Here is a 24,525-nt window from a genome sequence, read left to right as displayed (position 1 = left end):
AATCTACTGTAACAATGTAACGATCATTCATCAGACTGCGCAACCGCTCCGTCAGTTAGATAGATATATGCGACTGTAAAGCATGCACTCTGTATGTACTATGTGTTGCAACAACAACAGAAAACATCCACCGTACTGTATCGACAGTAACATGCTTTGAAACCCTGTCAGTATCGTGGTGCTACAAAGTTTCAAAGGAATCTCTCTCCCTCACTGACTCAGCCATGTGGGAAGTGAACTAAAATGGCACGGCGCCGTTCTCTCTGGTGTGTGTGTGTGTTGGGGGGACGGACCAATCACACCCCTCCTTTCATCCGCTGTCAGAGGCACGTGCACACTTGCACGCACGCGCGCACGCTCGCCTTCCTTCCTTGCGCGGTGACGCACTTCCCCTCGACGTCGCCACACAAGCTCCCCTTCTCCTCGCTCAGCCCCGCCGCGATGGAGAAGTAGTAGTGGATGTTTTGAAAAAATACAAATAAAATAAAGACCCTGTCGGGTGGGAGGAAAACAATAAAAAGCAATGTAGGCACAACTTAAAGACAAACAAAGGAACCATGCCGTCCGGGCCGAGCGGAACCTAAAAGCAACGGTATTTATTTATTGTATCCGCGGAGGACCGGGACCGTGCCGTGGCCGCCTGCCTGCCGGGGGGAAGGTTTGGTTTTCTTCCAGGCCGGAATCCTCGCATGTCGGCCGCCGCTTGCTGGTGTCTCCTCCTCCATTCCGCCGCGGAACAACAACAACAACAGACAGATAGAAAATAGTAGAAGCTTGTTTTGTGCGTGTGTGTGTGTGGGTGGGTGGCCGTGCGCGGCGTCGGTCGGGTCTGACGACGACGACGAGCCGCGACAGACAGACGGACAACGTTTGCTGCCCGGGGTGTTGTGGTAGTGAAACATGAAGGAGATGATCGGAGGCTGCTGCGTGTGCTCGGACGAGAGAGGCTGGGCAGAGAACCCGCTGGTCTACTGCGACGGACACGGCTGCAACGTCGCCGTGCACCAAGGTAAGAGAGACTGGGGCTGGGGGGTTGTTGGTGGTGGTGGTCCGTGTGGTCCAAGGTTACGGTCAGTCCGTCAGGGGTCGTCCTGTTCTGTATTCATTCCCTGCACGAGGAGGGCCATCCCTGCCTGTATTCTAGTGTATGTGTGTGTGTGTGTGTGTGTGTGTGTGTGTGTGTGTGTGTGTGTGTGTTGTGAAATCATGGGAGCATACAAAATGGACTCAAACGGGCCATTCATGTCCATTGGTTCTATTTGTATACTGTCAAGAGTAGCACATGGCTAGATAGAATGAACAGTGAGTGGTGATTTTACTGTGTACAACAAGGCTGAAATCCATGCAGTCCTGCTTAACTCTGAGAGTATATGAATGGATCCAAATGGAAACGTCCAAGTTACACGTGGATAACATAAATAACAAGTGATGATTTTACAGTGTACTGTACACACAGTCAAGGGGTAGGGGGGACAATCTGGGACCAATGTTGAAATCCCGTTGAGCACTGTTCTGTTTACACTTTTGGATTGAAAATTGGCATTTGCCAAGCAAGCAATTGTTGTCTTTTTTGCTTATTTGCATGTGGATGATTTGTCTTCGTGCCAGCAGGCCTCCCCTGGTACATAGAATGTTCCCCACTACAAGCATGCCACTCTGATAACCTGCAATGTTTACGAACTGAATAGCTGCTGGGCATAGGCCAACTAGGACAGAGGCCAAGTGCATGTGTATTTTGACAACCAACTCTGGTGACAGCAGGTCAGCATGTGCAGAACTGTACACAGTAGGCTAACTGCTAATGCATTCATGTTACTGTTTTTATAAACAAATATAGATGCATGTTGCTATCACGCCAAATTATCAGACTGTAGATTTAAAAGGACTGGAGTGGCCAAAGTAATTTACATTTTAAGAAAAAAATAAACAGTCGTGACAGGCACTGGAAAAGTTACTAAAGAGCGATGTGATTAGTTCCAGTGTGAGGCCTGTACATTATTTCAACTTCATAATAAAGTTTTGTCACATCACAAGTATACACCAGGCCCAAAAGCACACAATCAATTATTTTTGAGCTATAGTTCCTACAAATTGATCTTAACATTTTAAAGAAATAAGAATAAAAAAATCAAATATCAAAACGAATATGAACTGTACTAAGTTCTGCAGTCTCTTGTGCAAAACGGTCAAACAAAATACTTCCCAACATACGTCCCAACCAAAGTATTGTAATTTGTAAAGATGTTGGACTGCCGTACTCTTCATCCAGTATACGAAATCCAATTCATGTACAGTAGATTAAAGCATTTCATTTTCAAAACAAATGTCTGGATTAATGGCTGCTGTAGTGGATTATGGCTGCCTGATCAGGACAGAGATAATCTAAACTTGTTGAGGCAAGCTATTTACAGTAACACAGTTTACCAAGACGGTGATCAGATGGACTCCATTATGATTATATCCATATTTCAAGAAGCTACAATTTCTATAAAGGACAAATGTTTCAGTCAAGGGGGAGAAAATAATAGTCTCTCCTGAAGTGTGAGACTACCCAAATAACTGGTTTGCACATTTTTAGGCTATACTCCTAGTCATAGTCACAGCCTGGTGGCTGTGACTTAGAAGAAATATTTTTTCTCCCCCAACCCAAGTAAGTAGGTCAGAGAGGCTTATTGTCGGTATTGGCCAGAGAACAAGGGTGTCTATCTCCTTTTCAATGTGCTACACACCTGGGAGTTGGATTGTTGAGGTGGAGTGCAACACCTTCCATCAGCTGCCAGTACTTACCGCACGACTTAGTTAAAACTTAAAAGTCATGCATTTATTGTACAATTTGCACTTCCAGGACATGGAGTGAACTGACAAGTGCTCACGAGCTCAACTTAACCCAGCAACAGACAAAACATTTTTTGCACGTTTTGCATGTGTATTGATGTCCGCCAATGACTGTCACTCGCACGATTGTGGAATGATTGGACTGTTGCTCAAGCCACACTGTCAATAAAAATGGCAGGGTTAAATAGCCCAGCGAACTGGTTAACGGCGAGAATGATTTTTTTGTTCATCTTATGTAATTGAGGAGGAACTGTGAGGAGAGAGAAGAGTGTAAACACGCTGGTGAAACAAACATGATTGATAGATCATGCTTCACCGCGTCATTGGATGCTGAAAAATGTTTTAAAAGAATTGTAGAGCGTCACACCTGTCATACTGCGGTGTCGGGCATCAGTTTTGTAGCTTTATGTCACTGGCTTCCATTGAAAATGACTCGTATCCTATCCTTTCCTGTTCAGTGTTGCCATGGTCAGTGTTGCCATGTCCATGTACCAGTAAGCGACTTTGGGCTTGATTTTCTGTAAAGTCTGAAAATATTGTATGCCTGGGACTCTCATACCAGATCTGCGCTTGTAGATTGGGTCTACTCTAAAGGGCTCATGTAGTCCTTTCGTTAGCCTGTAAGTGTTAAGGCCTATTCATAGTCTGGATTTTCGGTGGTGAGGTGACCACCGCTCCGGTGGTGAGCTGACCACCGGAGCTGAAATAACGTTGAGCGGTACTGGTGAGTAAAAACAGAGAGAAGGGCTGGAGTGGTGGCGGTGGTTTGCTCTTCACCGCGGCTCGTGACGTCATGTTGTAGTTCGGTGGTCACCTAACCACCGAAAATCCAGACTATGTATGAGCCTTTAGTTGCTTCTTTTGTTCTTGTTTTCATAGACCTCGTTTCTCTCTCTCTCGCAAAACCTAGCAACACTGATCCTGTTGGTTGGTCACCACTGTATGAATGCAGAATCATAAACTACAGTACATACAGTACATTTAACACATGCCCTATTGACGCAGATCTGCGTCAAATCATAATTCAGCTGTCTACCGCCATTGACCCAGATCTGTGTGGGTCAATGGCAAATGGTCCTTTATAGTGGTTTGTGATAGCTTGCCATCGTAATGCTACATCCATCCATCCATCCATCCAACCATCCATCCATCTTCAACCGCTTATCCGTAGTCCGGTGCAGGGGCAACAGCTCTACCAGAGAGCTCCAGACTTCCCTCTCCAGGCTTTCCTCCGAGGTGGAAAGCCTGGTGACGCGAGGTTACTGTAGGAAAGCCCTCGTACTCCAGTAATAGTCCTCTATTTCAGTTACCCTATCTCTAAGGGAGATGCCAGCCACCTGTCGAAGAAAACTCATTTCGGCCGCTTGTATTCGCGACCTTATTCCTTCGGTCATGACCCACACTTCACTACCATAGGTGAGAGTAGGAACGAATATTGCTCGGAAGACGGAGAGCTTTGCCTTCTGGCTCAACTCTCTTTTCGTCACAACAGTGCGGTACAGCGACTGCAATACCGCCATGATGCTACATGCAATACCGCCGCAATGCTACATGCAATACCGCCGTAATGCCAAATGCAATACCGTAATGCTACATACATTAGGCTAATGATTAGCATTGGGTTGCTTAGCAATGAAGTAAACAGAAACTGTACCGTAAGCCAGGGCTAAATTAGCCATTGGGCCGGTTGGGCCCTAACGGGGGTTAATACGTCCCTGCCGCAAGCAAGATTCCTTTCCCAGATCGCGGTCGTGTTAACGCTATGTCTTCAAGTGAAAGTATTTATTAGCGTTAGTCACAATACACACTGTTACTCTATATGCGGTTCCGGTTTTTGCGTTTCCGGTGAAGACTTAAAAATACGGATTTTACAGACAAAGGCTGGCGGTTAACGGGTGAATTAATTAATTCATGCTGTTGGGGAATGTGTTAAGCACGCTTAACACAGGGGACATGTCTGTCTAGTTTATATACATAATTTAGATGAAATTTGAAAATTAGATGAGCAGCTCTAAGACAGGGGACTTTTGCTTGAATATTTTGTTTTTATTTTCAAATTTTCACACCCACCCATCCACCACCCATCCACAACCCTCCCCCCTCCCCACATACAAACCCACATATAATAGAAGACAGCACAGTTAAAGCATAATAACAATAATAATAATAATGAAAATAAAATACAAAAAACATGGAAAAAACTAAACAAAAAACAAAACAAGAGACAAATCTACTATACAGAAATTAAGTTGTTTCTAGAAGCAATAGATCTAGACTGAGATAGCTGAAAATAACTAACCTATAACATTTCTGATACAGGTAAGGACACATTTTCCATATAATTCAAATAAGGTTGCCAAATCTTCAAAAATGTTTCAAGCCCTTTTGCATTTCTCTAAGATAGGGGACTTGACAAAAACTTGACAAAAGTATACGACACAATAAATGATAACCTTACAGTGATGTAAATAGGGTGCGTTTTGCGTCCCAAAACGCACTTTATAGTTATGGGACGCAATAAACCAACAGCCTCTGCATCCTGTGGACGCAACTTTATCCTGGCTGCACTGAAGACTATGGCACTCTCTCGGTCACATACTGTTCTACGTGGAAGTCTAGCACTCTTTCGGTCACACACTGTTCTACGTGGAAGTCTAGAACTCTTTCAGTCACACACAGGCTGCAACATCGGGTCTCATCACAACCCAATGCGCGACCCGTGAAGTCGGGGGGGGGGGGGGAAATAATAAAAGAGAGAAAAGAAAAAGACGGAGTGACAAATCGTTAGCAACAAGCTATGCTAACAGACTGGTGGTGGTGGTGTTGGCTATTAGCTTGTTGCTGCTGCTGATTCAACGCACTGATTGAACTTCACTTCATGTCCGCCTGTAACGTGAACGAATCCTGACACCAGCGCTGCAAAAACAGACAGATCTACAAGCTCTCAACGCGCTGAAAACGGCGCTGCAGAGATGGGCGCATCTGCGGGTTCTCAACGCGTTTGTTTTTGCAGCGCTGGTGTCAGGGTTCGTTCACGTTGAACAAGCTCTCAACACGTTGTAAACGGCGCTGCAGAGACAGGCGCATCTGCAGGTTCTCGCGTCGCGTCAGCGGCGCGGTGAGAGCTTGTGAATCTGTCTTTTTTGCAGCTGCCATTCTTCCCTGTAGACAGGGACTCAAGTGACTTCTAAGTTCCACTTTTCCAAATAAATTATTTTACATCCACAATGGCAAACCTATTTGCATTTTGGCTAAGTACAATAATTGCAACTGCAACTTTTGGTTGGTATATTAAGCTATGTTAAATCCACTGTTGCCCACTATTAGTATTTCTTACTGAGTTGTGCTTGCTAATACTACTAGCCTACATAAAAAGATATACTGTATAGGCCTATTTGATATTTTTATATATATATTTTTTTATAAACAATGTTTTATTATTATTTTTGAGTGGTGCAACCACTCCCTTACGGAGCTATGTGTGTGTCTGGGTATGAGCACAAAAATAGCATGGTTGTTTTTCACCATCTGTGCGCAACCTAACGCACACACAAACAAACACACACTATTAACTGTATATATGATGCTTTCGGGGGGTGCCAATACATTACAGTGACAGTACAGTACAGTAGAGGGACCGCCACACGGTAACTGTCATTTCTCAACCGTTTCGGACGCGGCACGGCACGCCGGAACCGGCCCGGCCCCCTGGGCGCATTCCTGGGGGTCTGGAACCCCCCCCCCGTGCGAACCCCCTCACGGAGTTGCACCACTCACTTCACACAGGTGTGATTTATTTTGGGACTCATAAGAATTTTTTGGGACTCATTTGAATGACCACCTGTGCATCCCGGGACCCATTACATTGAAAACCTATTTACATCACTGACCTTAGTGTTCATTTAAAGATGCAATTCCATGATTTCCCCCCAAAACATGATCATCAGGTACTATGATTATACTAGGAGAAAGATTGTTTTCAAAAAATCGTACAGAAATGTATGTGGCCACACCCACCAGTTCATTAACAGTACAACATAACACAACTAAAATAAATACCATTTAGTAGACCCTCCAGAAAAACGTGGGCAAAAATATTATTATTATTATTTTATATTGATTATGCGATGGAATATGTGGGGTTTTATGTACATTTATGCGGCAAAATAGATATATAATATAATCACTTTAAAAAAGTGATTAACCTACACCCTATGGCAGGGGTGGGCAATTTTTTTCCCAAGGGGCCAAATGAGAAACAGAAAATATTTTGGAGGGCCGGGCCAAAAGGCTGAACTTAATTATGCATAATATCAATTTTATTTCTATAAAAAAAGCAGTAAATGGACATTTATGATGATGTACAATAAGAGTGCCCCTCATTTCACATGGGTGTGATTTTTTTACTTTCTACTTGCATGCTTGAGACGTTTCCTTTCCCAGTTGAAAACTATGTTTTTGTTTAAGTTACAAGTCATGTAAATACTAGCATTTTATTTTAACAATGAGAACATTAGAGGTAGCTGTTTATACGGAGGACCCTGGAGGTGCCACTTTCACAACCCACATGGTGCACTGCTTACTATCGGCGTGAGATGAGTGTTGAGTCACTCACAACCATTAAACAACAATGTTCTGAAAACACAATAACAAGCCAACCAGTGATGATATTGTTGAGACTTGGCAGCCTGGCAGGCATTGATGTGTGCACGTTCTGCCAGATTTACTTTGTGGTACAACGGTGTCGACTCGTATGCCGAAAACAGACGAACCACAAGCTCACGGCGCATCGCCCAACCATTCTGAACTTAAGAAGCATGCCACATTCGGGGCGCAACACCGCCGTGTGATGCAGCATCTTGACATCTTAAGTTAACTTTATTGGCGAGGCGGGTTAGAGCGGGTTAAATAAAGCATAATGGGATTTAACTTGTCCTCCTGCGAGGAAGTTTGGTAATCATGCGCCTGCCCTACCGTGTTGTGGAGCTGCATGCTTAGCTGGGCTTCATGGCTATTTGCATTCACCGACGCTGTTGTCATCAATAAATCCAAAAAGCCGACATTTTCGCATATGAGGGGGGTGAATGAAGGAAGACAGGTTCTCAATCACACGCAATTCACGTGCACAGTTGACGTGCAGATTGCATGCAGTGTGAGAATACATGGGCTTCAAAATAAAAGCAATGCAGTTTTAGTCCACCCATATGGTAATGAAAGTATGTTTTATTTTCTAATTATCAAGTAATCTTTCGCGGGCCGGTCAGAGTCAGCCGGCGGGCCGTACAATGCCCAGGTCTGCCCTATGGTATTGGTTCTCAAAGTGGGGTCCAGCAGTTCCAGGGGGTCCCCAGCTAAATTTATGAATATCATAAATATCTATTTAACCACTTTAATCATACACATTGGCTATTTGAAAATAGCCGATCTACAAGCTACCGCAGTCAAATACATATTAATTTAGGGGTCCATGATTTTCAAGGCAAAAAAAGCAAAGCTTTGTCAACACTTCAAGGCAAAGTCTTGTCGTACGTTTGTCTTGTTTTTGTTTCAAAACTTGATTCAGGTTATGTGGTTTGTATCAGTGACACTTCCCTGTTAGCATAGGACTTGTTGTCGATTAAATAACTTATTTTTCTTTTATGCTACCACAATATTTTGCATATGGTGGTCACAACATTTATATATGTACATGTTATCTCTTTGATATGTTCCGTATGGGTGTGTCACATATATTGTCATTATTTGATTTACTGTATACCCTGAAATCTTGAATAAACAAAACTGTGAAAAAAAAACACTTCAAGGTAAAAAGAATACCTCATGTCATTCCTTAGAGAAGTGAAACTCCTCTTGTGGTTTTTACCCTCTCTCTAAAGGGATTTAAAATGTTATGCTTGCAACTGTTGATCCCATCTGCTTCCATGGAATACTATAACTTTTTGCTGAGGAGTTTGTTTGCTGGATACGTTTTTGAACGTGGCGACGTTTCAAACTCTGTTTACAAGGAGTATGCTACCATCAATGGACGCACGTCGCTCAAAGTAGGATTCACTTTAAATTGTCTTTATGAAAGTTTCTTGAATTTTGGCGGAGCAGATTAATGTAGGCTACATTATAGAGCAAGGGAGGAGGAGAACACTGACGGATGGTGTACAGCGCAGTCAGCGCGCGCACACACACACACACACACACACACACACACACACACACACACACACACACACACACACACACACACACACACACACACACACACACACACACACACACACACACACACACACACAGTGTATGAGGTGGCTGGCGAAACTGAAAATAACGTTCGTCTGGTCCTTGTCCCTTACTGATAATATGAAATAGTTCCATAACACTGACGTACAGTTCTTTTGGGGAACTAGCCTTTCCTCAACCTCCACTCGCTCGACAGTCCATTTCTTTCGTCTTTCTCTACATATTATTCTGTTGAGAGCGCAGTGAGTGTGCTGCGTGTAGACAAACTCCTGCTTCCCTCTCTGCCCAGAAGAAAGTGGGCGGGGACTTTGGGAGTCCAGTCCGAACACAACCGATCTATAAGCAAATATGCCTTGCATTGCGGTGCAGTAGTGACGCGTTGTTAGCTTGTAGATTTGTTATTGTTGAATGAAACCGTCGTACTGCAGAAGTATAAATTACACATCATTGCATCTGATGCAGTGAATTTATCGTGATGGAAACGATAACTCTAAAAAGCCGTATCGTGGAGACATTGTATCGTCCCGACGATATTTATCACCATATCGAACACCCCTACGCGTTGTACCCGTGTGTGTCAGAGTACCCGTTCCACCCATCTGTCTGTGTCCATTTTATGCCCATATATGGAGAGATTTCTGTATCTGTCTCTCTGTGTCCCTTTATTCCTATATATGGAGTTCTGTGTCAGGCATGCCAAATGTCGTCGGTGAGGCGAACAGTTAAATGGTAAATGGTGCATTTTTGCCTTTATCCAAGGCGCTTTACATAGATTGTGCATCAATTCACCCATTCACACAAATTCATACGCCAATGGCGGCAGAAATCATGCAAGGCACCAACCAGCACATCAAGAGCAATTTGGGGTTCAGTGTCTTGCTCAAGGACACTTCGACACTAACTCTGGGGGAGCCCGAGTTCGAACAGGCAACCTTGCGGTTACCATCCAGCCACTCTACCCCTGAGCCACCGCAGTTCTCGAGTTACGTGGATTACAGATGTACGTGTGGTGCCCGATGGACGTTGTCAGATGTTCAGAACTTCAGACGATAATATCGTATCATATTTGTGATGTCAGAACAGGCCAGCTCCATATGGACATGGGCCCTGTCCAGAGCCCGGGCAGATGCCTTTTTGGAGCGGTTCTGGACAACCGTGGGTCTGACTGACTCGACACCAGGGACTGCACCCCCTGTGGTGGGGTGGAACGCGTGTGTTGTATTTGAAGTCGGTGGAGCGAAGGGTTCTCAAGTTACGTCACATGGATTACAGACGTACAGATGTACGTACAGAGACTTGGTGAATCTATAGTTGGATAGATATTGATTACGTTTCACAACTCTGTTCTGCACGCGTCTTTATCACTCCGGTTGCCGTACGATGAAGTAAACAGAAAAAAACGGGAGATTTTACACTTCCTGTTCCTCAGTTTCTGAGTGAAACGGCTTTCAAAATAAGACGGTTCACGTTGAAATGAACGCTTGGCAGTTCTTGACCATAAATAAATACATTCGGAATGCGATGGCTAGCTAAAGAATCTAGCTAACCATGGTATACTTTGTATATTGGTGGTTAGTAATGCCATGTATACCATGAGTCACAATCAATGGACTAAACATGCCAGTCCACCGGTATGGTTCTCTCTAGCTCAGTGGCTTAGAGAGATAATAAATACATAAATAAATACTAAACCAGTGTATTTACATTATATACAGCGCCCTTCGACCAAAGCCCTTTACAATGTGCATTGCATTCATCCATTTATTCAAGGCAGCATTCTGCTCATCTGTAGCAATTAGGACTTCAGTGGCCCATGGACCCTTTGACAGTACTTACTGATAATAATTTACATTTCTATTCTCCACCATAAGATCCAACCACTGATCCTGCATTGATACTTTTCCTTGACCATTCGTACTTGTTGTGTAATGTGTGTGTAGATATTTCCCAAAGAGGCCGAGTGAGGATACAAATTTGAAGAGTATTTGTGTATAACAGGTCAATTGGTAACCTACAATCTGCACATGTTGAGGTCAGGAGAATCAACCTTTTGAACATTCATTCACAGCAACTAATATTCATGCAGTAATCAAGGTTTCTGCATGAAGGCTGTCTGATACTATTGTCTACTGTCAGTGCTTACAAAAGAACTGAAGAGTTAGGCTGAACTCAAAAGGTGGATATGTCAAGTAAATGTGATATACTGGAATCCGTGTGGAGGAATACTGTATGCATTCTGGAATAAGATGTAGGGTCTTTTTGTTGTCATTTTGGCTGACTCTCCTCTCCTCCCCAGCCTGTTATGGCATTGTACAGGTGCCCACTGGACCATGGTTTTGCAGGAAATGTGAATCTCAGGAGAGAGCAGCCCGTGTGGTGAGTCTAAACACTTCATCCCTTCATAGTTGGCAGTGTTTCCGGCAGGAAAAAGCTTTGCCTAGGGGGAGGCCGGGGGGGTTAATTCATTTCATCGTTTTTTATTTGGCCTTGTTTTCTAATGTTTTTTTAAACCACATTAACAATATGTATTTACCCACGGACCCCCATTTGAAAACATTATGTGTCCCCCATACCAGATTTGTGTTAAAATGTTTTATTTGTTAATTATTCAAAGAAAGTCAGTTTTTCCCAAGATCTTTTGGGGAAATGGCTGAATGTTAGATTTCAAAGACCTGGTTGCTTATTTCTCTCGCAAAATCTGGCTACACGTTACTTCCACAGCTAGCAGCGGGGCTCGACTCGGCACGGAATTACGAGCGGCACGGGATGTGCAACAACATGAACTACAAAAAAATATAAAGATATTTATATATATATATAAAATATAGATTAATCAAAGCAATTATTGATGGCATAATCTATTAATCACTAGGGCTGTTCTTAGTCAAATCTTAAATTTCATGATTATTAAAAAACTTCAATGCCTCAATAACAATTATACATCATATACATATAACGTATAGTGAAAGTAGCAGATCTACAAGCTCTCAATGCGTCACCATGCAACGTTTTGTGAATTTGTAGGTTGTCTATTTTAACTGTTTTGCTATGTCACAATTGTAAAACAAAGCATAATACAGGGTTAAGTGGTCACTCGGTCTCAGACTAATCAATTTAGTTTATACAAAATCCATTCAAATAATCTTTGATTGTTGATCGTTGATTCATTTATATAGTTAATATAACGGAAACATATATACAAAATAATAATAATTCCTAATTCCTTGGCTAAATATTGATATATTTTCTGTTAATTGCCCAGCCGTAATAATCACTAAGAAAATAATCAGTAGCTGCAGCCCTAGTGCACATGGCAGCCTATCTGGACGTCAGGGCTTGGTAGGAGTGCAGACTGCCTTGGCTGTTAGAGTTAGAAGGAAGGAACAGAGAGATAATAGCCCAAGGTCTCACTTGTAGGCGCGCGCGTGCGCGCACACACACACACACACACACACACACACACACACACACACACACACACACACACACACACACACACACACACACACACACACACACACACACACACACACACACACACACACACACACACACACACACACACACACACACACACAGAGAGAGAGAAGAGGAGGAGACCGAGACTCAGCCTGAGGCGGTAGATAGCGAGGATGTTTTACTGAAGAAGATCATGGCCTTGTGCCAAGGTTGCTCAGGCCCTTACAATCCCTTATAAACACCGGTTTCCCCGCTCCCCTGTGGCCTAGTTACCTCACAGGGCTGTTGCATGTCGTTTACATTAAACATGGTGTCGCCGCTCGGTGTCGTCCTCGACGCCCGGTTGGCTTCGGTTCTCACCCGCTCCTCGACTTAACGTTGTTGTTTCTGTCTCGACAGAGGTGTGAGCTGTGTCCTCACAAAGACGGGGCCCTCAAGAGGACGGATAATGGAGGTGGGACACACACACACACACACACACACACACACACACACACACACACACACACACATTGTATTTGCCTTTCTTGCTTATTTTGGTCATTAATTGTATGTCACGCAGGGCTAAGTTTTAAGGCGTGTGAGACATGCTGGGAGAGTTATGTTGTTGTTGAGTGTGTGTGTGTGTGTGTGTGTGTGTGTGTGTGTTGTCTCCCTGTGCCATCCATGCCAATCTATGTTTTATGAGTGTGTGTGTGTTTATGAGGGGGAGGATCCGGGCCGGTATAGTGCGCTCCCTCGGCCTGTGAGGAGTCTCCTCTCTGGGTTCATGGGGAGGTCAGCTTGTTGGAGACTGTAAATATTCTGTGTGTGTGTGTGACTGACTGTGTGTGTGTGTGTGTGTGTGTGAGAGAGTGTGAGTCAGGGAGAGCCACAGCTGTGGGATTGTGTCCAGGCCTGCAGGGAAGCATGAGGACAACACTAACACACTCCGTTTTACTACTTTCTCTCTCTCTCTTTCTCTCCATCTCTCTCATTTAGCCTTCCTGTGACCCCGCTCTCCCTCTCTCTCTCCCTCCCTCGATCCTCTCTCGTTCTCCATGCTGCTGTTGTCCTCTCTAGTGGATGTGCGAGGCGGTCGCTGTTATTTCAGGTGGAACAGTAATAAAGTGAGCAAACAAGACAGGCTCAGTGAAGTCTGATTTATACGCACCAAAAGAAAAAAGAAAAAGAAATAGCAGATCTATTATATGTTCACAGGATGACGTGAGCTTGTAGTGGAGACATGAAGAAATTCAGACAATAATAAATACATTCATACAATTTCCGATCTACAAGATTGCAAAAGAATACGACATGGGTACTGTAAATGGAAACGGCTACAACTTGAATACAGTAATTAATGTTTAGAGTTCTGCTGCTGCTATTCAGCCAGCTCTTTATGGAGGACTTGAAAGCTAATCGGCTAATCAAGAAGAATGCTTGCAGGTAACCCTTTCCCAATAGCTACAGATTGAAAACATCCTTTCCCATACATGCTTTTGAGAGCAAACCTTTATCCTTTCATAAAGAGACTTAAGAGTAAGGGAAGCATTCTCTCTGGCTCAGGTTGTTGCCTTGTTGGCAGCACATCCAATTGCACAAAATGAAAGTATTCCGCTGCATCCTGAAATTCAGTTTATTTATTTTTTCACACTAACGTTCCCAGTGAGCCAGATGAGAACACTGCTGAGGGCTTTTATGGAATCATTACGGTTATTAAAGTAGCGGCTCAATTATTTCTTGAGGCTCTTAAGTGCGTTGCTGGGACGAATACTTTTAATGTATAGCAGACGGGAAGTCCAATTACTGTACCAGCTTTGATAAACCGCTTCCGGAGACGGTTCCAATTGTGACTGAATCGATTCCGGTTCCTTAATTTCTGTTCTTCCGGTTCCAGGTCCCAACCCTAATTTTTTGTGAAATGTAAAAGGAGGGGGCCTTGTTGGAGACCCCCCCCCCCCCCCCCCCCCCCCCCCGTAGGGCCCGTTAAGAGGAAGGTTGGAATCCGCCCTACACGGCACAATCCTGAGTGTTGCTTCTTAAGCGCAGAGTGTAAAAAAATAAATAAATGAACTGTCCCCTTTAACAGCTCCGTTCTTCTTTTACACTCTGGGTGTTAAACTAACACGTTGGGATTGTGCCGTAGACTCGCCACGCTGTCGGCTCAACGATAAGTCATTTTTAGCCGAGCGACACTCGTCCTTTGCTTCCGTCGCTTTTCGTCAGGCGTCGTTGGGCGCCATGATTTTTCTGTTTAAAAAAAGAAAAAAACTCGATCAGCTATTTTCCTTTTTAAAAGTGTTCACCAGAATACGGGTGGGGTTTAAGTTGTTAAAGAATGTCAGTGCTCGGTTCGGGCCGGGCCGGGTGGAGAGTGGAGGGGGTGGGGCTGCAAGAAAACGGCCATGCCACTTTTTATAGTCCTGTTTTATAGGCTCTCTTCAGATTCTTGGAGGGGACTTCAAAACAACAACACGCTCCTGTTTCACACCCCGCCCCCATCCGCCCTCCACCCCCTCCCCTCCTGTCCTGCTCACCGGGGTCAAAGGCAGGTCAGGGGTTCAACTGTAAGTTTAAGCCCTGTTTTTGTTTCCGCTGCAGCAGCAGTGGGTGTGGGGACATAAACGGACCCCCCCCCCTCTCCCACCTCCATCTGACCTCCTGCTCACCTCCCTTCAGCTCCTCCTCAACTCCTCGTCAAACCGGCCGTTTATCTCCCACGACCCCTTCCTGTCACTCTACTGCCCTCTGTTTGCCTTCAGTGACTGACACCTTTATGTGTTGTGTGTGTGTGTGTGTGTGTGTGTGTGTGTGTGTGTGCGCGTGTGCGTGGCCCACTGTGAGTGTATTGGTTATTTGTGTGTCATGCCATCACGTGAATGAATGTGCTGTAATTTGCGCATTATGATGTGAATGTGTTGTAATTGTGTGTGTGTGTTTAATGCATACGTCTTATTTGGTCCTCTCAGTGTGTGTATGGGTTACGATTTATGACGACTTTTCCACTGTGTGCGTGTGTGTGTGTGTGTGTGTGTGTGTGCGTGCAGGCTGGGCCCATGTGGTCTGTGCACTCTACATACCTGAAGTGGAGTTCGCTAACGTCTCCACGATGGAGCCCATTGTTCTGCAGTCTGTACCACATGACCGCTACAATAAGGTAACACGCACGCACACAAACGCATCGCAGTCTATGCACAGAACCCACACTTGCCTTGTGTGCTCACAAATTATGTTCTGTGTAGTTTGACATTTTAACTTTTGTGTGTATGTAATGGAAATGGGTGTGTGTGTGTGTGTGTGCGTGCGTGTGTGTAGACGTGCTACATCTGTGAGGATCAGGGCAGGGAGAGTAAAGCTGCGAGTGGCGCCTGCATGACCTGCAACAAACATGGCTGCCGACAGGCCTTCCACGTCACATGGTGAGACACGTTCAAATCACTCACAACTTTATTGAACCAAAGATGGGGCTCTCAATACAGTTTTTAATGCCCTACTGATCATAACAACAGCGTCGCACAAAAGCTTTGAAAGTAGCAGATCCCACTCGGCCTCAGGTCTATATGGCTTAAAATGTACATTTCAGTTCGGCTTTTAGACTTTTTACAAATAATATACAAGGAAAAGACTGACATATTTCACAACTTCATACTTCAAAAAACTAAAATAACAACTCAATAGCCTATCTACAAGCTGTTTTACATCTGCCATTTCCACTGTTATTGTTGAGTGGTGCTAGCCACTCCAAGGAACAGCAATGTGGTCACTGGCTGTCTGTTTAGGGAACCAACAGGTGACAAAGTGGCGCTGTACAGTATGAGTAGCAGTGTAGTACAGTACATTATTTGAACTGCGTGAGTGTTACAGTACGAGTAGTACAGTGCTGTACAGTACGAGTAGTACAATACAGTACAGAGTACAGTACCGAACCAGTAATGTACTACACTGTACAGTACAGCAGAGTACAGTACAGCACAGTACAGTACATGGACAATGATTATGACGATTACGCAAAAATAATTGCAATTATCTCAAATAATTGCGATTAGGTAGCCTATTATGTAATAATTTGTGATCTGACTAAATTTGTGTGTGTGTGTGCGCGTGTGTGCGTGCGTGCGCTTTTCAGTGCCCAGTTTGCCGGGCTGCTGTGCGAGGAACAAGGCTCAGATGCAGACAACGTGAAATACTGCGGCTACTGCAAATATCACCACAGCAAATTGGTAAGCCCCCCCCCCCCCCACCCCACCCCTGCCTTCCCAATAAGATTGGAGTCCAATGTGTCATGTATTTCCTTAAAGGAGAATTCCATACTAGACGGCTTTCTTACCTTTATTTGTAGTTGTTACGTCCCTACCAAAGAGGTCCAGGTGTTATTTTGTGCAAAAGTGCATTATTGGCTAGTTCCCCTAATATAAGCCCTCAATGGGGGTTGGGTTTTTGTGCTAATTCGCTTATTTCCATCGAAATAAGTAGTAAAGTGTGCGGCTTGGGATACTATTTACATTATGAAGAGAGGATATATACAAAAAGATTCAATGCGATTCAATTCAATTCATTGAGGGCTTATGGTAGGGGAAATATCCAATAATGCGCTTTTGCTCAAAATAACACCTGGACCTCTTTGATGGGGACGTAACAACTACAAATAAAGCATGGAATTCTCATTTAAAGCGTTGAATTCCTTGTGTTGGTCTGAAAGCTATTTTGATTTTAAAAGAAAGAAGAAAATTGACCTTTTATTTGACTCACCCTCACATATATCGTCTCTGACCGGTGGAAACGTAATATTTTCAAAACTATTACTTTTCAGGATTTAAATAAAAAAAACAAATGGCAAAAGTAGCAGATCGACGAGCTTTGCGCCACATTTCCATAATTTATGTGACGCTGTAGTTAGTATGAGCAAGTAGGCTGTTAATTTACGGGGGGAAAAAATCACAACAAGTTCAAATACGGAGATAAGAGGTTTCTGCCCAACAGCAACGATATATTAATCTGTCAAAAATAATCCCCTTCTCCAAAAAAACCTATAGCTGATCTTGTAGCCACCGTAAACATGTCACTCCACGGTCCAGCGGTTGTTGGGCCCACCGGTACAACGGTGTCATTGTAAAGTGGTGCTGTGAATGGCCACGGTGGCAGCGGCTTGTCATTCATGACCCACCTCTTCCCCATGTCCAGGCCACTCTGTAATCACCGGCCCTCGGTAATGGGGGGGCATTGATTTCAGCCCCTGCAGTGTTGTGAATCTTGGACACAAGTGGCTGCCGTAGTATTGATAGTTGATGGTGATTAACTTGGTTTAGGATTTTCTTTTTTTTCTGCATGAATGTGTGACACACAACTGTGACACAATGAGAAATGGCTTTCTGTCATTTAATCTACCCCCACTCGCCCCATATGATGATCTCTCTCTGTCAGAGAGCCAAACCCCCCCCATGCCCCTCCCTCCAATGCTCCTGCTTCAAGATCAAGCTGGGCTGACTGGGATTTGATCTGGTATTATACAGACGGAACTCGCGTGTGCTCTAAAATAGCGGTTCCAAAACGTTTTAGCTCAAGACTCAAAAGAGAAAGTAGATGTTTGCCTGGCTCTGACCCAATCTAGTGAAAACAAAAGATCTACAAGCTCACAACGCATCGCCGATTTTCTTTTGGGAAATGTACTTATGACCCATAAAAATTGGTCCTCGACCCAAACATGCTTTGGGGAAACTGCTCTAAAAGCATATTATAGTCTATAGTCTTCCACTTATATAGTGGAAGATGATGGCTGGTTGTTGTTGGCTTTAGAATATTCAGTCACACAAAAGCATCATAAGTAGCTGATCTCCAAGCTCGAAAAGCAACACGTTTTGAACTACTACTACTACTTTGGCTGTGTTTTGCATTTGAATCCTGAAACGTGACAGTTTTGGACATACAGTATGCGGTTTCCACCCAACAGCAACGATGTCATGTCCATAGCGCAACGTTCAAACCAGCCATCACCGTGCCCAAACGTCCTAATTTATGTTATCAGCACAAAGAGCTTAGCTGAACGTAAACATGGACATCTCATGGTTGTGTGGTAATGATTCAACGCCGGTTGTCGGACAGAGACGGGAGGATTTAGATCCTCCTGCGTTCTTCTCCAAAAGGTTGTACCGTGTCCAGCTTGAAGCGTCCAGTGCACCAAAAAACGCAGGCCGCCAGGAGCACTGGGAAGGGGGAGCGCACGGCACCAGCGTGTCTTTACCAAAGAAATGCATGGCAGACTGGCGCTGCCAGCTCAAAAGGTGCTCTCTGTGGACCCGGCCCCTTAGTGTCACATGATCTCATGGTGTTACAGAGGCCTTTTTTCATCCCGGCAAATATTTCTGGGGGAAAACTGAGCCCCCTTACAGCCCAGGAAGTCCATACTGACACCAGACCTCCACACCGGACGAGACCAGGGGGGCCTGGGGACTTTGTCTGGGTCACAGAGATGAGGAAGGGGAAGAGGGGAGGAAGGAGGCGGGGGCATAGGGGACTTTCTAGTGGGTTAGTGGAAGGTAATTGTCCTTAGTAAAGCCCACAGATCGATCTGTTCAGGACAGAGTGATCAAATCTGTCTGGCCTCGCTTATCAAAAACGATTCATTTTTCAGGCTTATTGTTGTGCTTGCAATAAGAGATTGGAGGTATTGTTTTGATAGTGGATATTCAGCAATCTGCCCTCTGTTATCTGTGTTTCATGAGTAACTGGATGCACTGTACACATAGTATACTGTAGTTTACAGCAGTGACTCAACCTTTACAGACCTTAACCCCCCAAAAATGTAAAAAAAAAGAAAGAAAAAAAGCCACCGCTCATCTGCCGATAGATTTAGGTGAGGTGCTGGAGTCACAAAAGTATAGAGATGAAAAGACATAGGGAGGCTCTGCACACTCAAATCTGTGCACAATCAGGTATTTATTGCAAGCTTTCGGTCTATTGACCTCCTTCAGCCTTAACCCCCCAAAATAATATTTGAACTGGGGACTCCCCACCCCGAGACTTGGAATTGTAGGAATTGAGGCATTACATTTGGTTTGACTGGGTTCCACAGATAAATATTGCGAAAATAGCCGATCTACAAGCTCACAATGCCTTGTGAGCCTATTTCTTGCCTATTTCCTATTAATTTACAACCAATGTTTGACCGGGTTTTATAGCATCATTTGTTGATTACTTCTGACGCAATAATGATCTTTTTTTTGTCTTTCTTACTTTTTTCCCTTTTTTGAGGTATTAAAAAGGTCCTTAATTTGTCAATTCACTGTCATCTGTGGCCCCCCAAAAAATCATGTCCACCGGTTGAGAACCACTGGTGTCCAGTACAAACCACGTCTTCTTGTAAAAGTTAAGCTGTGCATCTCACAGCTTGACCGTCCATATATTTGCTGTCGGCTGGAAACCTTTCATGTCCAAAATCCTTCTTTTTTTTTATTATTGTTTTAAAACCATTATACCAAAAATAGTAAATACATGTTTGATAATGACCTCCCCCTCCCCCTTGCATGTTTGATAATGACTTGTCCCTCCCCCTTGCATGTTTGATAATGACTTGTCCCTCCCCCTTGCATGTTTGATAATGACCTGTCCCTCCCCCTTGCATGTTTGATAATGACTTGTCCCTCCCCCTTGCATGTTTGATAATGACCTCCCCCTTGCATGTTTGATAATTAATTGTCCCTCCCCCTTGCATGTTTGATAATGAACTGTCCCTCCCCCTTGCATGTTTGATAATGACCTCCCCCTTGCATGTTTGATAATGACCTCCCCCTTGCATGTTTGATAATGACCTCCCCCTTGCATGTTTGATAATGAATTGTCCCTCCCCCTTGCATGTTTGATAATGACCTGTCCCTCCCCCTTGCATGTTTGATAATGAACTGTCCCTCCCCCTTGCATGTTTGATAATGACCTGTCCCTCCCCCTTGCATGTTTGATAATGACCTGTCCCTCCCCCTTGCATGTTTGATAATGACCTGTCCCTCCCCCTTGCATGTTTGATAATGAACTGTCCCTCCCCCTTGCATGTTTGATAATGACCTCCCCCTCCCCCTTGCATGTTTGATAATGACCTCCCCCTTGCATGTTTGATAATGACCTCCCCCTTGCATGTTTGATAATGACCTCCCCCTTGCATGTTTGATAATGACCTCCCCCTTGCATGTTTGATAATGAATTGTCCCCCTTGCATGTTTGATAATGAACTGTCCCTCCCCCTTGCATGTTTCATAATGAACTGTCCCTCCCCCTTGCATGTTTGATAATGAACTGTCCCTCCACCTTGCATGTTTGATAATGAACTGTCCCCCTTGCATGTTTGATAATGAACTGTCCCCCTTGCATGTTTGATAATGAACTGTCCCCCTTGCATGTTTGATAATGAACTGTCCCTCCCCCTTGCATGTTTGATAATGACCTGTCCCTCCCCCTTGCATGTTTGATAATGAACTGTCCCTCCCCCTCGCATGTTTGATAATGAACTGTCCCTCCCCCTTGCATGTTTGATAATGAACTCGAGGCCCATTATTTATTTGGTATTTGAGCCACAGACCACCATTTGACGAGATTTTGCCTCTCAGACCCGAGAGGCGAAAGAACATTTTAATAACAATTATTTTACATTCTCTATAATTGTGTAGACTTCGTGTAAATTTCGAAATGCAGATGTTTAACAATACTTTTCTCTCAAGAGTTAAAGGTCTAATATGGGGCCATGGTTACCATAATTTAGCTGGGGACCACCTGGAACACTCAAGGACCACTGGTGGTCCCCGGACCACTGGTTGAAAACCCACTATAGGATAGGATGGAAGACAGTCAATGATTCAAGGACCACAATGGAAACATGTCCTCAGGAATTGTTTGTGTCATTTTAGCCGTAATGTCGGTTTGTGTACCACGTGCTGTTTACATTTCTGACTAATAAAGTATTCAATCAATCAAATGTTGACCTAACAATGATTGAGGAGAAATGTAATCTTATAGTATATAAACATACACCACATGCACTCCTGTAACTTAAGAATTGTTTTGTGTTTCAAAATTGATGATTTAATTATAGTCGATTTTATCATATATTTTTCATAATCGATTAAGCAAATAATTTGGTTAACTGTTGCAGCCATAGTTGATATGATTACATTTAGGCATGGGTTTGAAGATTGATAAATGAATTAGAGTTATGGTTAGACACTGTTAGCATGGGTAAGTTTAGATGTGGTTTTGAAGTGTTTCATTTATCTGGTCATTTTGTATGCTTTATTTCAGATAGGCGAGTGTAGAGAGACAGGAAATCCAGGGCAGAGAGAGGGGAGACATGCAAGACATGATGGGAGTTGGATTCGAACTCGGGTCCTCGCAACACACAAGGAGCATATGGTCAGTACACTGACCGACTGAGACACCAGGCATGGGTTTGACGGTGATGAATGAATTTACTGTCAATAGATATTTTTGTTAATATGGTTAAAGTTCAGACATGGGTTTGGTTTTGGTGTTAATTGTAGTTGATGTTAGACTGTTTGACGGTTCAATTAATTAAAAAATTGAACATGTGTTTGGTTGAATTAATTAATCTGAGCTAATGTTAGACTTTTTGTATGGCTAAGTTAAGACATGGATTTTTGTGTGGTTTCATTAATTAGTCTGAGCTAATATTCGACTTTTAGTACAGTCACTTTTAGACATGTTTGGAGAAGTCCTTCACCATTTGGTGGATTTCTATAGAACTTCTGATGGCCTATACTATAGCTGCCAATATTGGACTGTGACAAATCAGGAGATTTTGTTTTTCTTGGACACACACACACACACACACACACACACACACAAAGTCGCTTTACAAAACGAAAGGCTTATCACGAAAATTACCGTAAAAGTGTAAAAAGCTAAGCAAAACCATAGTTTCTCACTTCTGATGCACAGTTGTGATACACAGACACCAACGTAAGGTTAAATATATGTGGGTGGGACACGTTTGGCGATCCTCCCCCACAAACGTTTTAACACATCTACTGCGTGTTCTCGTGCATTTTAACACTTCTGGTGCCGCCAAATCTTTCAGAATACAGGTGCTCGAGTGCCAAGCAGATGAGGGTTGATTTTATTCTGAAAACACCCGTCTTCCCTTTCCCCCCAAAAAACATGAAGCGAAATCTTTCCATTACTACATGGCGCTAGCTCTCTTTAGAAGCGTTTATATTGTAACCGTCGACCGAGATGCATGATGAAGTCAGAAATTAGAACGGAACAGTGTAGCGTCATCGGAAATAGCCGAGCTACAAGCTCACAACGTGTCATTTTTGATGCGTGTCACTAGTCTAAAGAAGTACTCTCTTTCTCTCTCTCTCTCACACACTCTCTCACACACACACACACACGTATGGAGCAATGACTGGACCATTAGCACTTTTAGAACGGTGGAAGAAATGGCAACGAATGAGGCATTGCGGCATTTACACACACAAGCACGCATACACACACACACACACGTGCGCAGAGCCACCCATCATGTGACATTTTCCGATGTTAACAAACGCTGATGGAAAAACCCATGCTGCTATATTGATTGGGTTTGAATGGCTTTGGACGGCGGGGCATGCTGCCATTAAGCTGGGGACTGTACGGATGACGGCAACGCAGAGAGAGGGAATCAATGGGCTACGGATAGAAACGTTGTTAACACACTGACTTTCATCAGATTCTACTTGACGGATGTTTACGCCGCATTAAAAGGCTGCTTTATACTTTTCCTTGCATAGCACATTTCAACAACCAGGCAATTCAAGGTGCTTTACACAGAACATCAAACAAGGAATCACAATTATGCAATGACACTAGGATGCATAAAACAAAAGAAGTTTAAAAAGAAAAATTGATATAGTCACGGAAGAGAAAAATAGAAACTCAATCAAAGGCAGCGGCAAACAGAAAGGTCTTTAGTTGTGTGATGCACAAAGACAAAATGCTGCTTCCCCTCATTCATGTTTGGTTGTCGGGACAGAAAGCAGACCTTTCCCAGATGACCTAAGAAGAGATCTGGATGGTTCATGATATTGCACGAAATCACACAGAATTATATTCTGTGTTGGTCATGTGCACAAGAAAATAGCAAGCTCAATTTTTAGATCGTCTATTTTTGATGGACGCCACTGACATGCAAGTATAACTGAGGTGTATTTGTGGCGTATGGTGTTGGACCGGCACAGGTCACTGGACACACATAGTTAAAACATTTTGTTTTATGTCTAGGGCTGAAACTATCCATTATTTACTCAGCAATTATTCCATACACTTCAAGTAATTCTTTGAGAGAAAAAAACAAAACAAACGATTTAATCTTGCGACACAGTTTTCTTTTTTTTTCTTCTTGAATATCAATGAAACATCACAAAAGTCTAATGGCATAATCTACTAAATTGATTAGTCTGATAAACCACTTAACCCTGTATTGCAATTTATTGTACAATGGTCATGTACAATAGCTTGTAGATCAGCAATTTTCTCTATTTGTTTCACAATTAAATTAATTGATGCAAAAGTTTGAAATAATCAGGATGTTGATTTGAAGTTACATTGCCCAGCCCCTACATAGAAATGTCTGGAATAGCATGTTTTCCTTCCATGTGTTCCGTCGTCGTTACGGTGCTGGTGTGGAGGTGGATCCACTCATTGATTTGTCTGCATTAGTTTTGTAATCAGCAGTGCTGGGGATTCCTGGAACCCAGCAGTGTCTGATTACAGATGTTTTCCTCCACATTGATCGCAACCCTTGTTACACAGCCAAACCTTTATTGTTTATACATAATTAAAAGCGCTGTTTGTTTGTTTGCTTTTGAAGCGTAATCAGATTAAGGAGTCCCCCGTCGACCACAAGACCAAAAAGAATGCCCCCAAAAAGTTTAGATTTTGAGTGGTTTATTGACGCCAAGGCCCGTCTTCCTGATTTAGCCTTTTTCACCCTCTTTGTCCCTTGTTGTGTTCCATGGCCCGATCCTTCAAGTT

At 43.5% G+C, this 24,525-nt stretch overlaps 1 protein-coding gene across 4 annotated transcripts in view; it reads left to right on the top strand.

The window, feature by feature from the left end:
• Positions 1–406: 406 nt before the first annotated feature.
• mllt10 (MLLT10 histone lysine methyltransferase DOT1L cofactor) overlaps positions 407–24,525 on the top strand; it is a 75,440-nt gene continuing 51,321 nt past the window's right edge. For 3 of the 4 annotated variants that reach the window (XM_079490222.1, XM_079490221.1, XM_079490220.1), the window contains exons 1-7: positions 407–1,009; positions 11,363–11,442; positions 12,925–12,979; positions 15,555–15,664; positions 15,823–15,926; positions 16,634–16,727; positions 21,790–21,900. In XM_079490222.1, coding sequence (XP_079346348.1) covers positions 901–1,009; positions 11,363–11,442; positions 12,925–12,979; positions 15,555–15,664; positions 15,823–15,926; positions 16,634–16,727; positions 21,790–21,900 — 663 coding nt within the window. In that variant the 5' untranslated portion in view covers positions 407–900. The remainder of the gene's footprint in view (positions 1,010–11,362; positions 11,443–12,924; positions 12,980–15,554; positions 15,665–15,822; positions 15,927–16,633; positions 16,728–21,789; positions 21,901–24,525) is intronic. The other variant, XM_079490223.1, reaches the window with a different exon arrangement.

This window comes from Electrona antarctica (assembly GCF_951216825.1).
Source record: "Electrona antarctica genome assembly, chromosome: 20".
In the NCBI taxonomy this organism is placed as follows: Eukaryota; Metazoa; Chordata; class Actinopteri; order Myctophiformes; family Myctophidae; genus Electrona; species Electrona antarctica.
This window is presented reverse-complemented; position numbering and strand designations above follow the sequence as displayed.